General features: G+C 40.5%; 1 protein-coding gene across 1 annotated transcript in view; it reads left to right on the top strand.

The window, feature by feature from the left end:
- Positions 1 to 16,917, top strand: part of zfyve1 (zinc finger, FYVE domain containing 1) — a 73,114-nt gene that overhangs the window by 9,822 nt on the left and 46,375 nt on the right. Inside the window, exon 3 of the mRNA XM_059952559.1 lies at positions 13,596 to 13,810. Within this exon, the coding sequence (XP_059808542.1) occupies positions 13,596 to 13,810 (215 nt within the window). The remainder of the gene's footprint in view (positions 1 to 13,595; positions 13,811 to 16,917) is intronic.

The following is a 16,917-nucleotide window of genomic DNA, read 5'->3' as shown; positions in this document are numbered from 1 at the left end:
AGCCAAGAAGTGCAGAGATAGATAAATCTTTAGTGGAGCTCAACTCCATTGCCACCCAATTAGGGCACTCGGGTTGGCCATGGAAAAAAGACCAAAAGGTAGCACAACGTATATTAGCTACCCAATAATATAAATGAAAGTTAGGTAAAGCCATGCCACCCTCTTTTTTAGATTTTTGGAGATAAACTTTATTAATTCTAGAGCGCTTATTCTTCCACAGATATGACAAAATAATAGAGTCTAAGGAATCAAAAAAAGATTTAGGAATAAAAATTGGGATTGATTGAAATAAATATAAAAGTTTAGGGAGAACATACATTTTAACAACATTAATACGACCTACCAAAGACATAGATAGAGGTGACCATTGTAACAGACTCTGTTTTATAGTATATGAAAGATTGGCAAAGTTTTCACGAAAAAGGTCTTTAAACTTCCTCGTGACTGTAATCCCAAGATAAGTAAACTGATTATGAACTACTTTAAAAGGGAGATCACGGAATGTTAATTCTTGTGCTTCTTTATTAATTGGGAAAAGTTCACTCTTGTGTAAATTAAGTTTATAGCCAGAGAACTGGCTAAACTGATCAAGAAGTGAAAACATTGGAGGTAAGGATGTAGACGGATTTGAAAGGAAAAGTAATAAGTCATCAGCATAAAGAAAAACTTTATGCTCAACACCCCCTCTCCAAATCCCGGTCAATTCAGGACAATTTCGAAATGCTATCGCCAAAGGTTCTATAGCTAAATCAAAGAGAAAGGGACTTAAAGGGCATCCCTGACGGGTGCCACGTTTGAGGTTAAATAACTGGGATTTCTGAAAATTAGTCAAAACAGAGGCAGTAGGACACAGATACACCAATTTGATCCAAGAGATAAAACTTTGACTGAGGTCAAATTTTTCTAAAACTGCAAAAAGATAGTTCCACTCTTTACGGTCAAATGCTTTCTTCGCATCGAAGGAAATAACACATTCAGGAATCCCAGTTGGAGGTGAATATAAAATGTTAAATAAACGCTGAATGTTAAAAAAAGGAAGACGTTTTTTTAATAAAACCAGTTTGATCCTCAGAAATAATAGAGGGAATAACAGTTTCTAATCTATAAGCCAAAACTTTGGCCAAGATTTTAACATCAATATTAAGCAAAGAAATCGGCCTATACAAGGAACACTCTGTTGGGTCTTTACCCTTTTTTAATAAAAGAATAGTAGATGCCTCGTTAAAAGAGGGTGGCAATTTACCGTAATTAAACGAATCAGGTAATACTGAGAATAACTGAGGAGAAAGAAGTGAAAAGAATGATTTATAGAATTCTACGGGAAACCCATCAGGTCCAGGAGATTTCCCTGAAGACAATGCAGAAATTGCAAAAGATATTTCTTCTGATGATATAGGCGCATTAAGTTTAGCTTTAAAATCAGATGACAGCGAAGGAATATTCAGATTATTTAAAAAATGATCAACAGCGATATTCTCATTCAGAGATTCAGAGGAATAAAGTCAAGAATAAAAATTTTTAAATGCGTCATTGGTTTCTAAGTGATCCGATGTAAAGTCTCCATTCTCCTTCCGAATCTTTGTAATATGTTGGCTTGGGAACGCCTCAGCTGATTGGCTAGAAATTTACCAGATTTGTCACCATGAATATAAAAGCGACTCTTACTTTCAAGAAGTTGGCATTCGACAGGTTGAGTAGACAGAAGATTAAATTTAGTTTGAATTTCTACACGCTTCTTGTATAATTCAGGATTCTTAGTTTGAGCATACAGTTGATCCAATTCCTTAATGTGATTAATGAGGTCTAATTGATCTGCACAGGACTTTCTATTAAGATTTGCTGTATAGGAGATTATTTGACCCCTCAAATATGCTTTCATGGCATCCCAGACAATCTGGGATGACACTTCAGATGATGTATTGGTGTTAAAATAAAAGGTTATCTGATCCTTAATAAATTTTAGAAAATCATCATCCGATAATAGAGTCAAATCAAACCGCCAGTGTTTATTCCTCTGAGGGAGACCAGGAAAATTTAAAGACAGTAATTGGGGCATGGTCAGAAATCAGTATACTCTGATAATCACAAGAATAGACAAATGGAATGTTGATTATCGAGTAAGAAGTAGTCAATTCTAGTAAAGGGATGGTGAACATGTGAAAAAAAAGAATAATCTCTCTCAGTAGGATGAAGGAAACGCCATATATCAGAGATACCATAATTAGAGAGAAACGATTGAATAGCTAAGGCAGATTTAGTAGGTAGTCTAGTAACAGAGGATGATTGATCCAAATTAGGATCTAACCAACAATTGAAATCGCCACCCAGTATAAGAGAGTATGAGTTTAAGTCTGGTAGTGAGGAGAAAAAACGTTCAAAAAAATTAACATCATCAAAATTGGGGGCGTACAGGTTTGCTAGTACAACTTTAGTATTATATAATTTACCAGAAACAATAATAAAATGGCCATTTGTATCAGATATCTTATTATGGAGTTCAAAAGGAATATTTGAGTTAATAAGGATGGAGACCCCCCCCCCCCCCCCAGCTTTGGTGGCAAAGGATGAATGAAAATGCTGACACTTTGACAAAAGCCGAGAGTTATCAAAACTAGGAATATGAGTTTCTTGAAGGAAAGCAATGTCAGCTTTGAGTTGTTTAATATGTGAGAAGACCTTCCTTCTTTTAACAGGGTGATTCAATCCCTTTACATTCCAGCTCACGAATTTAAGTGTATTAATTGTATCAATTGTTAGTGCATAGAAGGCAGCAGGCATATAAAAAATCAAGCAGTACAATAACAGACTGGGAGCAAAAATGTAAACATAGGTCCGTAGAATCAAAACAGAGACATGTCCTGAATAACAAAGGAAAGCAAAAGAAACAGTGAGTAGTGTTGGAACTGGAGAACCCACCCCACCCTCGCAACTCAAAACTAGATGGCTACCTAAAAAAGCAGCTAGCTCTACCAAAAAAATTAACCCAAGTATGACTTCCAGTTCTGTGTCGTTAACAACAGTTCTGTATAAATACTATAGCAAATAGTAACTAGTTTATGCACTAGAAAACATAATTACAAATAGGAACAACTTCAACAGAAGTATAAAACTTAATACAAAGAAAATCAGAAGAAAACCAAAACTAACCTACCCGGGAAAAATTATAAAAGATTAAAAGAAAAAAAAAGGAGGGAGAAAAGGGGGAAATTATAGATTTGAAGAGAGTACTTATCAACCATTTACAGAAAAAAAAAGCAAAACTTAAACTATGAATCAGCCAACAGGGAGGCCTTCAATAAAAACTCCAAGCCTCCAAAACAAATTAAAGTCAATTGTAGATCTCTATAGATAAAGTTATACAAAAATAAAATAGATTATACAAGTACAATCTAAACGTCCGCAGGGAAACATTAAACTCAGATTATTTATTTAGAAAAAACGCACCAAGTCCAGGGAGAGATTGACTTTAGAGTTTCAATAGATAATGTCTGAATTATTCAAGTAAAGTCTGAGTCCGGAAAAAATAGTTTTACTTCGAGAGGTACTTATCAACCATTTTAGAAGGTCAGACCGGTTCCGAAGAAGACGGGGTGGCTGGAAGACTTCCAACAAACGCCTCAGCCTCCTTCACTGATTTAAACCACTTATAATCTCCAGTAGTAAGTGTAATTTGAAGATCGGCTGGATTTCGAAAGGAGGGTCTGAATCCGTGATCAAAAAGCACTTTCATTACACCTTCAAACTCAGCACGCATCTTCAGAACCTGGGGGGCAAAATCCTCCACAAAACGAATGACCGTATTTTGAAAAGCAAAAGTACCTCTGCGGCGTGCCTCCATAATCAAACGGTTTTTCACCTGGTATTGATGAAAGCACAAAATTACCGGCCGGGGACGGGAACCCAGAGTTGCACGGGGAACGTAGATCCTATGTGCCCTTTCAAGCTCAGGTGGAGTCGGAAGAAATTCTTTCCCAAAAATCTCACAGAGAAAATCAGAAAAAAGTTTCACGGGAGAGCCCTGTTCGGTGGCCTCTGGCAAACCAAGAATTCATAGATTGCAACGTCTGCTCTGGTTTTCAAGATCGACCATTTTGGAAAAAAGTTTACTATTCTTCTCCTCTAGGCTGGAGCAGAGAGTTTCAAGATATTGAACATGGCGTTTTAAATCTTCAGAAGTCGAGATAAATGTTCAGCATATTCATCCACTCTAGCGTTGATCTAATCCAATTTGACATCCAGCTGGTTGAAAGAATTTCCAAATTCCTTTAAAAGATCTTGTCGATGTTGTTCCAAAACAGCGAGAATGTCAGCCGGCAAAGCCGTAGAAGTTTACTTTTTCCCAGTTTTAGTACTTTTGGTAGCCATTATAAGATAGATGTGTTCGCAGGCAGGTAAAAGAGTGATTCACTTTATATTGCTACGCCTACATCCATTGTTTATTGAGGTACAGCGCAGAGTAGGACCTTCTGGCCCTTTGAGCTGTGCCACCCAGCAACTGCCAGTTTAATCCTAGCCTAAACACGGGACAATTTACAGTGAATAATTAACCTACCAGCCAGTAGATTGTTGGACTGTGGAAGCACCCAGACATTCTCCCCATGGTCACAGGGAGAACATACAACCTCCTTACAGACAGCGGTGGGAACTGAACTCGGATTGCTGGTACTGTTAGTGTTGTGCTAACCGCTATGCTACCATGCCACCCTTTCTTTCCTGAACAAACTTTATTTTGGAATATTCAATACCTAGGGCTGTACAGGTTTTTGTAATAATCGCAGCATCGCAATTCTATGTAGTTTTGTACGTCATCCATTTATGCATGTTGACTTAGATTCTCTGAGACCCTTGACAATATCGACCAATTAGATCCATTTCTCAGGTTCACCCCAGTGTGTCTGACCTGGTGACATGGGTCAGGTAGTGGGGAATGGAACCTGAGTCCATGGCCTGAACTGCATGGGCTCTTCTTTTGTAACAGGGTCAGGAGTACATCAGCATTCACCTGGTTTTGTTCAAAGTTCAAAATAGTTATTATCAAAGAATGTGTACAATATCTATATCGGAATGATTTGTTTGTATAATTGGTGTGTCTTTATAATATCTGCAGTTTCATTCTTAAAACAGATCTGAAAGGCTTCCAACCTGATCTATATGGGCTCCTTGCTGTTGGTCCATGGTGTAAGAAAAGGGTTGGGAACCCCTGCTCTAGATTATGAATGGGTGGGGAAAAGTGTGATTAGGGTTCAGTATTATACCCCCGCAGACCAGGTTGAGAGACTTCGGTTTTCCCTCTGTGTAACACTGAACCAACTACTTAATGTTTAACTGTTTTATTAAATTTGACAAACATTTCCAAAATAAGTGCATGGTGCACCTCTAAAATTAAAATTTGCAGACATGGTGGTCAGTGCTGGTTAGAAGCTCTAGGATCATTAGAGACATTTGGCTTTGCATCTTTCAATGATGTCTGCAGTGTTCCTTCAACCTGGCCACTGCCCAGTAGTTAAAGGTTAATTTTATGAGAGGGTCAAATTAAATAATTAAAACCAATCTCTCAATCTTCTCTTTGTATTTTCCAAAACTTGGAAAATTACGCTAGGTTAGGATCAGAATGAGATTTATCATCACTGATTTGTACAACATACAATTTGTTTATCTGACGCAGTGCTAATGAATTCATGGACCATTCAGAAATGTGATGATGGAGAGAAAGCTGTTTCTAACTTGTTGAATGTGGGTCTTCAGGCTCCTGTACCACCTCCCTGATGGTAATAACAAAAAGAAGGCATGTCCTGGATGGTGAGAGTCCTTAAGGCACTGTCTTTAGAAGATGCCCTTGACAGTGAGGAGAGTTTTGCCCCTGAGTGTAGAACCATCTGCAGCCTCTTGCAGTCTTCCAGAGGTCTTCAGTTAGCTGTAAATAGTACAATTTGTTGTGCTGTTTGAGACGCTGTGAATACTGTGGTTGAGGATCGCCTTCAGTCAGGGTGGAGGAACAGGAAGTGTTCAATTGTTTATGTATGATTTATTTAAAGTACGTCTCAATAACCATGAAATGTTGGATTGTTGTAATACCTACGGGAAGGGAAATTTTCCATCCTTGTCTGCCTGTCTGATTCAAGAGCCACCAATATGTGTAACTCTTGAAGCTGTCTCAATTCCTGGGCAATCAGAAATAGACAGTAAATGCTTTGCCAGCAGATATTAGCATCAAAATAAAACACAAAGCTGCTGTAGTGGTTAGATCAGTGTTTGCCAAACTTTTTGTGTTACAGCCCCCTTGGCTCCCAGGACTCATCCCCAGCACCCCCTCTCCCTTTCTGGTCACTGCATTAAAAACTATAAACGGTTTTGATTTTTGATGCACAGAGAACTGCAAATTCAAAGCAGTGACTAATATTTGCAAAAACTATTCAAATCTATTTAAAGATACAGATAAAATTACTTAGAGTCATGGAGAGGTTGAGCACAGAAACAGGCCCTTTGGCTCATCTAGTCCATGCTGACACCATTTAAACTGCTGACTCCCATTGACCTGCACCGGGTCCATAGCCCTCATACCCCTACTATCCATGTACCTATCCCAACTTCGCTAAACATTGAAATCAAGCTCGCATGCACTACTTGTGCTGTGAACTTGTTCCACACTCTCACGATTTTTTCATTGAAGAAGTTCCCCTTCATGTTTCCCTTAAACCTTTCACCCTTAACTCATGACTACATTTACTCTTCTATACCCCTCAATTTTGTATACCTCTATAAAAACTCCTCTCAATCTTCTGCCAAAACTTATCAGAGTTCAGTCAATTCGTGCACAAATTGACTGAGTCTTCGGTCCACTATTCAATCTCCGACCTCGATCCGCTGCCTGGGACCAACCTCTGTGATCGACCAGAGCGCATCCTGCACGTCCTCCTTCCTCGCGATCTCCCCCTCAACTTCCCCAAAAGCCCGCGCAACACTAGCTTACACATCCACAATAGCATCTATCCCAATTGGTTAACAAATGAATACAATTTTCATTATCAGTAATTGTAACCCAAACAAGCTGTGAGAGCAAGCACTCTCTCACCAGTTACCACAACAAAGAAGCATTCTTACTTTGTTAAGCACAGGGGTGGATCCATCATGCTTTGGGCATGTGTTGCAGCCAGTGGCACGGGGAACTTTTCACTGGTAGAGGGAAGAATGAATTCAATTAAATACCAGCAAATTCTGGAAGCAAACATCACACCATCTGTAAAAAAAAAAGCTGAAGATGAAAAGAGGATGGCTTCTACAACAGGATAATGACCCTAAACTCACCTCAAAATCCACAATGGACTACCTCACGAGCCGCAAGCTGAAGGTTCTGCTATGGCCCTCACAGTCCCCCGACTTAGGGATCATCGTGTGGATAGGCTCAAAAGAGCAGTGCATGCAAGATGGCCCAAGAATCTCACAGAACTAGAAGCCTTCTGCAAGGAAGAATGGGCAAAAATCCCCCAAACAAGAATTGAAAGACTCTTAGCTGGCTACAGAAAGCGTTTACAAACTGTGATACTTGCTAAAGGGGGTGTTACTAAGTACTGACCGTGCACGGTGCCCAAACTTTTTCTTCAGGCCCTTTTCCTTTTTTGTTATTTTGAAACTCTAAAAGCTGGAAATAAAAAAGTAATCTTGCTTAAAATATTTTTAAAAAGTATCATCTTTAACTTTATGCCTTTTGGAAATCAGGTCATCTTTTACTCGCTTAACTATTCACAGTAACAGAAATTTTGACTGGGGGTGCCCAAATTTTTGCAATCCACTGTATACCCAGTGTCGGGCTCCACTGCTGTCTGTGGCAATGAATTCCACAGATTCACCACCCTCTGGCTACAGAAATTCCTCCTCCTCTTTGTTCTAAAGGGATACTTCTCTGGTTCTAGACTCACCCACTGTAGGAAACATCCACTCCATCCTGGTATTTAATATTCAATAGGTTTCAATGAGATCCCCTCTCTTTCTAAACTCCAGCGAGTACATGCCCAGAGCCATCAAATATTCCTCATACATTATTCCTTTCATTCCTGGAATCATTCTTGTGAATGAAAGGCTAATGGAATGTTGGCCTTTATTACAAAGGGAGTTGAGTCCAAGAGCAAGGAAATCCTCTTGCATTTGTACAGAGCCCTGGTGAGACCACATCTGGAGTATTGTGTACAGTTTTGGTCTCCAGGGTTAAGGAAGGACATCCTGGCTGTAGAGGAAGTGCAGCGCAGATTCACAAGGTTAATTCCTGGGATGTCCGGACTGTCTTACGTAGAGAGGTTAGAGAGACTGGGCTTGTACACGCTGGAATTAAGGAGATTGAGAGGGGATCTGATTGCAACATATAAGATTATTAAGGGATTGGACAAGATAGAGGCAGGAAATATGTTCCAGATGCTGGGAGAGTCCAGTACCAGAGGGCATGGTTTGAGAATAAGGGGTAGGTCATTTAGGACAGAGTTAAGGAAAAACTTCTCCCAGAGAATTGTGGGGGTCTGGAATGCACTGCCTCGGAAGGTAGTGGAGGCCAATTCTCTGGATGCTTTCAAGAAGGAGCTAGATAGGTATCTTATGGATAGGGGAATCAAGGGATATCGGGACAAGGCAGGAACCGGGTATTGATAGCAGATGATCAGCCATGATCTCAAAATGGCAGTGCAGGCTCGAAGGGCCGAATGGCCTACTTCTGCACCTATTGTCTATAACCTCCTTGGAGCCCCTCCAGTACCTGCACATCTTTTTTTAGCTAAGGGACCAAAACTGCTCACAATACTCCCAAGTGTGGTGTGACCAGTGCCTTATAAACCTCAGCATCGCATCCTTGCACTTGTATTCTAGTCCTCTTGAAATGAACAGTAACATCTCATTTGCCTTCCTTACCTTCAGTCCAGTTTCTCATCGTATGCCAAATATAGAAGTGTCAAGTTGATTTTTAGTAATGATAACAGGCTTCAAACAAAGTCTGAGAGAATGGTGGGTTAACAAGAGATGAGGTGATTATATGATCATTGTAATCAATTCTGGGGCACTGAGGATTAATTGATTATAGTAAGGAATTCATTTCTTATATTAAGCCTGTAGTTCCCCAGCAGCCCCTCTTGCTACCGAGTGCACTCCACCGCCCCCTTAAACTCCCACTATCCCCTGGTTGTATTTTGATATCGCCCACTTTGGGAACCACTGGCCGAGCTTGTTCTTTTCTCTGTGCTTTGAGCTTAAAAGTCTTGAGCTTATGAACAGCTGAAAGGAAATTCCTGGAGTCTCTGTTTGCTTGAAATGCTGCATGAACCATCCTATTCTCTGACAGTGAGTCCCCTTTCCCACTTCTTGCACTGTGTATACAGTGCTTGGAAACTTGTGTTTTTAAAACCAGGAGCTCAATTAGTTTCCAAAGTAAATGCCCTGCTGTAACTTTCTGTACTTCCCAAGTTCACTGGTGTGGTGCTACGGTAAGGTGTTTGATTTTTGGTTTTCTGAGCAGTTGTAGCAACCCTATCACATTTGATAGTACCTGAATCATGTGTTAACCCGTTCATTCTACATTTGGAAATGTTAGAGGAATTTGTCAATGCTGAGGCTTTAATGGCAGGGCCGGCTGGAGAGGAAGCTGACACACAGGGTATGAGGCAAACGTGTTCTGGAAGGTCAGTGCTGTCAGTACTTTGGTTTGGATGTAGAGTTATAGACAAGAGACACATCCACAGGCCCCCCCTTGGCAGATGTGGAATATGGAAACTAACAAAGGCTTGCTTCAGTGACGGGATGAACTACTGAATTCTTAAGACTCAACTTTTTGCGAGTGATTATCCTCTATCTGGTCTGTTTGTGACTCCATTTCAAATAGTGTGACTGTGTATCCTGTGAGTGTATCAAAGTAAATTTATTATCAAAGTTCTTACAGTATATGTCACCATATGCAACCCTGAGATTCATTTTCTTGTGGGCATACTGAAATCCATAATAGAATAATAACCAAAATAGAATCAATGAAAGACTGCATCAACTTTGGCATTTGGCCTATGTGCATAAGCCAAAAAGAACTGTGTAAATACAAAATGAAATAAATAGTAGTAATAATAAAAAAAATAAATATCTAGAACATGAGATGAAGAGTACTTGAAAGTGAGTTATAGGAGCGGTTCAGTGAAGTTGAGTGAAGTTATCTCTGTTAGTTTAAGAGCTTGATGGTTGAGGGATAATAACTGTTCTTGGACCTGGTGGTGTGAGACTTGAGGCTCCTGAACCTCCTTCCTGATGGCAGCAGCAAGAAGAGAGCATGGCCTGGGTGGTGGGGCCCCTGATCTGCTCTCCTGCAACTACGCTTTGTATAGATGTGCTCAGTAGTGGGGAGGGCTTTACCCGTGATGGACTGGGCTGTACCCACTTCTTTTTGTGGGATTTTCTGTTCAAGGGAATCACCCCAACAGCCCAAATCCTTTCTCTAACCCACAGGAAACAAGTGATTGAGTACTCCCTGCTTGTCTGTCTAAGTGCAAATCAAACAACTGATACCACCCAGGACAAAGCATGCCTGCCTGATCAGTACTGAGCCACCATCCTGAATATTCATTTAGGTCCCAATTCACTGGTGTACGGTGACTGTCGGGTATACCATATACAAAGTGAAGTGCAGTTACTTGCTTCAGCTACTCCAACAACCCTTCCCGAGCCTGTAACCTTGGCTTGCCTTCATTGGTGGGTCTGAATTCTAAAGTGCTACGAGGGGTTTATTATTTGTTATCTTGTGCAATGCCACCCACACAGATCACTTCTTCATATTGAACTAGTTAGTACAAGGGAAAAGTGATAACAGAATGAAGAGAGAGACAAAATGCAGAGCTGGCAGACAGCAAGATGCAAGGCCGTGACAAGGTAGATTGTGATGTCAAGAGTCCGTTGTATTGTACAGGGTATAGTTGTCCTTCAGCCTGGTAGTATATGTTTTCAGCTTTAGAATCAGAAGCAGGTTTATTATCACTGGCATATGTTGTTATTTTATGGCAGCAAGACTGTGCAAGATGTAACTATTAATATGTTACAAAAATAAATAGGGGGAAAAATAAATAGGCAGAGGGGAAGAAGCTGTTCCTGAATTGTTAAATGTAAGTCTTCAGGCTTCTGTATCTCCTCTTCCCTTATTATCTAATGAGAGGAAGGCATGTTCTGGATGGTGAGGGTGCTTAATGGTAGATGGCACCACCTTGCAGATGTCCTTGGTGGGGAGAGATGTAGACTCAGACTGTGAGGGAGCTGGCTGAATCTACAACCCATTGCAGTCTCTTTACAATGATTTTTCCAGGACTTGAGTTCCTGAGTTATAGGGAAAGGTTGAATAGGTTAGGACTTCATTTCTTGAAGAGTGGGAGAATGAGGAGAGATTTGATAAAGGTACACAATTGTGAGTGGTGTAGAATACAGTAAATGCAAGCAGGCTTTTTCCACTGAGGTTGGGTGAGACTAGAACCAGAGGTCATGGTTTGAAAGGTGAAATACTGGTGGGAACTTCTTCACTTGGTGTTGAGTGTGGAACAAGTTGCCAGCAGAAGTGGTAGAAACAGGTTCGATTTCAACATCTAAGAGAAGTTTGGATAGGTATATAGATGGGAGGGATATACAGGGTTATGATTCAAGGCAGAATAATATTTTGGCATGGTTTGGATGGGCCAAAGGGCCTGTTTCTAAGTGCTCTATGATTCTCTATGTTTAATCTCCTCAAACTTCTAATGAAATAGAATCACTGGAGTGCCTTCTTTGTGATTGCATCAATTTATTTGGGCCAGAGTAGATCCTCTGAGATGTTGACTTGAAGTTGTTCAGCCTCTCCACTGATGACTTCTCAATGAGGAGTGGTGTGTGTGTTTCCTTGATTTCCCCTTCCTGAAGACCACAAAGTCTTAAAAGATATAAATTAAAATACAGGCTGCATATGGTTAAACTATAACATTTCATTCAAGTACCTTCAGAGGTGACTTGGATTGTAATGTGGTCTTCATTCAATTGAATTATACACGGCTGTCGTTTATCTTGTGTTCTTCCTTTGACTGCTGTTCAAATGTTTCTATTTCTAATTCACTGCCCTGCTTCCCATCTTATTCCTTCTTTGCTCACCTCAATCCACACTTGCACTTCACTGTCCTGCAATCATGGTAAGGATAAATCTCCTTCAATTAAAAATTGAAAGTGGATCAATATCTTTGGTCTCTGTCACAGACTTTACTCCTGAACGCCAAAATTCATCCTCCTGTGCCATCTGTCAGAAACGAAACCACATCATTTGCAACCCCAGTGAAAGTTGTAAAAGATATTGGTGAAGCTCATTCAGAATATTATATTCAATTTACATGGCCCTTTTATAGTGAAAGGTGCCATTAAGCCAGAAAGAGTGCAGAGCAAATTTATGAGGATGTTGATGGGACTTGAGGAATCAAGTTATGGGGAGTGGTTGAACAAGCTGGGGCTTTTTTTCATTGGAGTAAAGGAGAATCAGGGATGATCTTAAGGTGTATAAATCATGAGGAGCATTATTCGGGTCACACAGTCTTAATAGCAACCCGAGAGGCTACTTTTTTAACTCGGAAGCCAGTATATGGAATAAACTGTCATTGGAAGTGGTTGAGGCAAATACATTAACAACATTTAAAAGGTATGTGCATAGGGGATATGGGCCAAATGCAGGTAAATGGGACTAGCTTAGATAGAAATTTTGATCGGCATGAACCTGTTGGGCAGAAGGGCCTGTTTCCTTCTGTATCACTCTGTTGAAAAAAGAATTATCCACAGGTTGAATTTTGGACATCATATCCATCGTATGCAAAGAGTACCTAACGCCTTCTGTCTTGTATCGCTTGGCTCTACCAGGGATGGCACAGTATCATAGTGGTTAGTACAATGCTTTACAGTACCAGTGACCCGGGTTCAATTCCTGCTGTTGTTGGTAAGGAGTTTGGATGTTCTCCCTGTGACTGCGTGGATTTCTTCCAGGTGCTCTGGTTTCCTCCCACAGTCCTAAGATGTACCAGTGGTAGGTTAATTGGTCATTGTAAATTGCATTGTGATTAGGCTAGGGAGGCTGCTGGGTGGAATGGCTTGAAGAGCCAGAAAACCCTAATCCATTCTCTATTTATCTCAAAAAACTACCTTAACTCATCCATTGCTGTAATTTCCATCTATAACTTTGTCTAGACTTAGTCATTTCATTGCTGTTTATAAACTTTGTGATTCACTGTCAGCCTGCACCTTTGTTTAAGGTCATCATAGCTGGGGGTGGTAGTGGGGATAAGCTCCCACTACCTATTAAAACCTCCCAATGGCGAGCTTTCTTCCAAGTCTCAAAGATGTCAGTTGGTAGATTAATTGGCCTCTGTAAGTTGCTCGATTGAGTAGGTGAGTTTTGGAAAGTGAACGGAACTGAGAATTTGGGGAAATGTTTTTGAAAAAATGATTAATATGGGATTTGTGTAAATGGCACAGACTGCAGATCCGAAGGACATGTTGCCAATGCCATCGCCATCTTCTCTGTCCCTGTGACTCTTGTGGGTTTGTGGGTTTGTGCTTTGTATTAAACTGTTGACCTTTCTCTGCAGATGGGCCTTCAGAGCTTCCAGAAAAACTGCTACAGGAGCGATTTCATAAGCTGGGGCGCTTTCCAGAAGCCTTTAGTTCCATCCAGTACAAAGGCACCAGAACATACAATCCTCCAACAGACTTTTCTGGATTGTTGTGGACTGTTGAACAGCAGCTGAACAACAACACGACTCGCTCTCCCAGACCCCCAGGAATTATCTTTAAGGCTTTAAAAGTAAGACATTGTTTAAAGTCTAACCATATATAATAAAATTGTCAATTTGAGCTCTGGCATCTGCTATCGAACTAGTGTGACAACTCAGATAAGTGTCACTTAAAATCAGTTTCACCTGGGACAGATTTTACTTGGTGGTGTCTCTGGATTCAGGCAAGCAAAGAACCTGGTGTATATGATAATAACTAATCTGAATCAGAATTTCTAGCCTAATTAGCTAAAGAATTGAAACTTGTTGAAGATGAAAGGGGTTTGGGTTTCTATAAAAATCTGGTTTGTTTAGAAATGCCTTCCATAAATGTTTGGGGAAATGGAACAAAATAAAACAAACTTCCAATGTTTGCTGCTAATTGCGGAAGACTTAGATCAGATAATAGTGACATTATCATGGGAGGTCATCAGTTGGCTTAAATTAAAACCCCTGCATGAGGTTTAAAAAGAGTTTGGGGCCTTTTGAAACTTTTCAGCGGGCTGCAATCTTTTAAGCACTTGCAGGGGCCAATAAAAAGAAAGAAGGTGTAAGCAGAGTGGCCAGTGTTGGAATTGGTGTAGGGGCCAGTGTTTCAGATTTCTGGATCATTGGGATCTCTTCTGGGGAAGGACAAGTTTACACCTGAACCTGAGGGGGATCAATATTCTCGCGGGTCTTTTTGCTAGAGCTGTTGGGGGGGGGTGTAAGCTGATTTGGCAGGGGAATGGGAACCGGAGTGATAGGGCAATTGGTATACAAGTCGGTGCATCGACGAAATGGCAAAATTTCACTCAGTGGGATGAACTGTAACATGGGGACAAAATTGAAATGGGTGATGAATACAGGACTAAGGGTGTTATGTGTGAATGCATGCAGAGAATGGAATACAGTAGAAGATCTTGTAGTGCATTTAGAGATGGGCAGGTATGGGGTCGTGGGTATCACTGATTCGTGGCTGAAAGAAGATCATAGTTGCGAGCTTAACATTCAACGATACAACAGGTGACATAAGCTCTGAAGATGTAGAATCCTTATGGGTTGAGCAGAGAAACTGCAAAGGTGAAAAAACCTGATGGGAGTTGTATACAGGCCTGAACTGTAGCCAGGAAGTGAGATATCAATTTCAATGGGAATTAGAAAAGGCATATAATGAGGGCAATTTTATAATAGTCATGGGCGAGTTTAATATGCAAGTAAATTAGGAAATTCAGGTTGATGTTGGATCCCAAGAAAGGGAATTTGTGGAATGCCTGTGAGATAAATGGCTTTGTAGAGCAGTTTGTGGTTGAGCCCACTGGGGAAAGGCAGTTCTGGATTGGCTTTTGTGTAATGAACCAGACTTGATTAGGGAGCTTAAGGTAAATAAACCCTTAGTAGTCAGTGATCATTTGATAGAATTCACTCTGCACATTGACAGGGAGAATTTAGTCAGTTGTATTGGTAATACAATGCAGTAAAGAGAATTACAGAGACATGAGAGAGGAGCAGGACAAAGTTGATTGGAAGGGGCCACTAGCAGGAATGATAGCAGAACAGCAATAATTGGAGTTTCTGGGAGCAAATCTAAAGGTGCAGCATAGACACATCCCAATGATGAAAAGTATTCCAAAGGCAGGATGAGGCAACTGTGGCTGATAAAAGAAGTCAAAGTCAGTATTTAAAAAAAAACAGAGGGCTTATAATGTAGCAAAGTTTAGTGGGAAGTTAGGGGATTGGGAAGCTTTTAAAAACCAACAGAAGCAAAAAAAAACCATAATGGAAAAAATGTAAAATGAAGATAAGCTAGTCAATAATAAAGATGATAGCAAATGTTTTTTTCGGCTATATAAAGAGTAAGAGAGAGGTGAGAGTAGATAGTGGAGCACTGATTTTGAAACTGGAGAGGTAGCAGTGGGGGACAAAGAAATGGCAAACAAATGTAAGAAGTATTTTGTGCCAGCAGTCGCTGTGGATGACACGAGCACCATGCCAGAATTTAAGAGCGCCAGGCGACAGAATTGAGTGTCATTGCTATTACTAAGGAGAAGGTGCTTGGGAAGCTGAAAGATCTGAAGAGAGATATGTCTCCTGGACCAAATGGACTACAACCATGGGTTCTGAAAGAGGTAGCTGAAGTGATTGTGGATGAATTAATAATGATCTTCCAAGAATCACTAGATTCTAGCATGGATCTGGAGGATTGGAAAGAGGCAGAAGAAAGGAAATTATAGGCCAGTTAGCCTGACTTAGTGGTAAGGAAGATGTTGGAGTCCATTATTTAGGATGAGGTTTCAGGCTGCTTGGAAGCACGTGATAAAGTAGACCAAAGTCAGCATGGTTTTTTAAGGGAAATTCTTGCCAAACAAATCTTTTGGAATGACTTGAGAAAATAACAGGATAGACAAAGAAGAGTCAGTGGATGTTGTTTACTTGGATTTTCAGAAGGCCTTTGACGCATGAGGCTGCTTAACAAGAGCCCATGGTGTTACAGGAAAGATTGGCTGACTGGCAGGAAGCAAAGTGTCAGAATAAAGGGGGCTTATTCTAGTTGGCTGCTGGTGACTAGTGCTGTTCCACAGAGGTCAATATTGGGACAACTTTTCATGTTATATGTCAACAATTTGGATGACAGAATTGATGGCGTTCTGGCCAAGTTTGTGGACATATTGTTACGTACCCCGTAACTGGGTCACTTACCAGCAAAGATAGAGAGGTCCGTTGAAGTCTGATGGTACTATTTTTAACAGTATTTATTGATAAAAATACACAAAAATAATATCAATGCAAACATACAGATAATATACGTCGTCAATACTAAATCTAAAAGCGCGGGTATAATAATAATAAGGAATAGCTCTATCATTGTCTAGGGGATAATGTATTGTCCGATGGAAATATAAAAGTCACTGTTAGTTCATTCAAGCTGCAGCTTTTTGGTTGGAGAGAAAGACGGGTAAAACTTGCCCATTCCTTTTATGATGTCAATCCTTCGAGAGTCGTTGGCAGTTGATTTCCCCATTGTTAGCTAAAGACTGTTCTTCCGTGGTAAAGGCTCACCGATTCCGGGGCAAATGGAAAAGGACGCACATGGCCTTCCCACCGGCTTTTGCTGATACGGGATCGCTAGCGTTTCTTCTGGTGCGTCTGAGGGGCTGTT

The sequence above is a fragment of the Hypanus sabinus genome, chromosome 2 (assembly GCF_030144855.1).
Source record: "Hypanus sabinus isolate sHypSab1 chromosome 2, sHypSab1.hap1, whole genome shotgun sequence".
NCBI lineage: Eukaryota > Metazoa > Chordata > Chondrichthyes > Myliobatiformes > Dasyatidae > Hypanus > Hypanus sabinus.
This window is presented reverse-complemented; position numbering and strand designations above follow the sequence as displayed.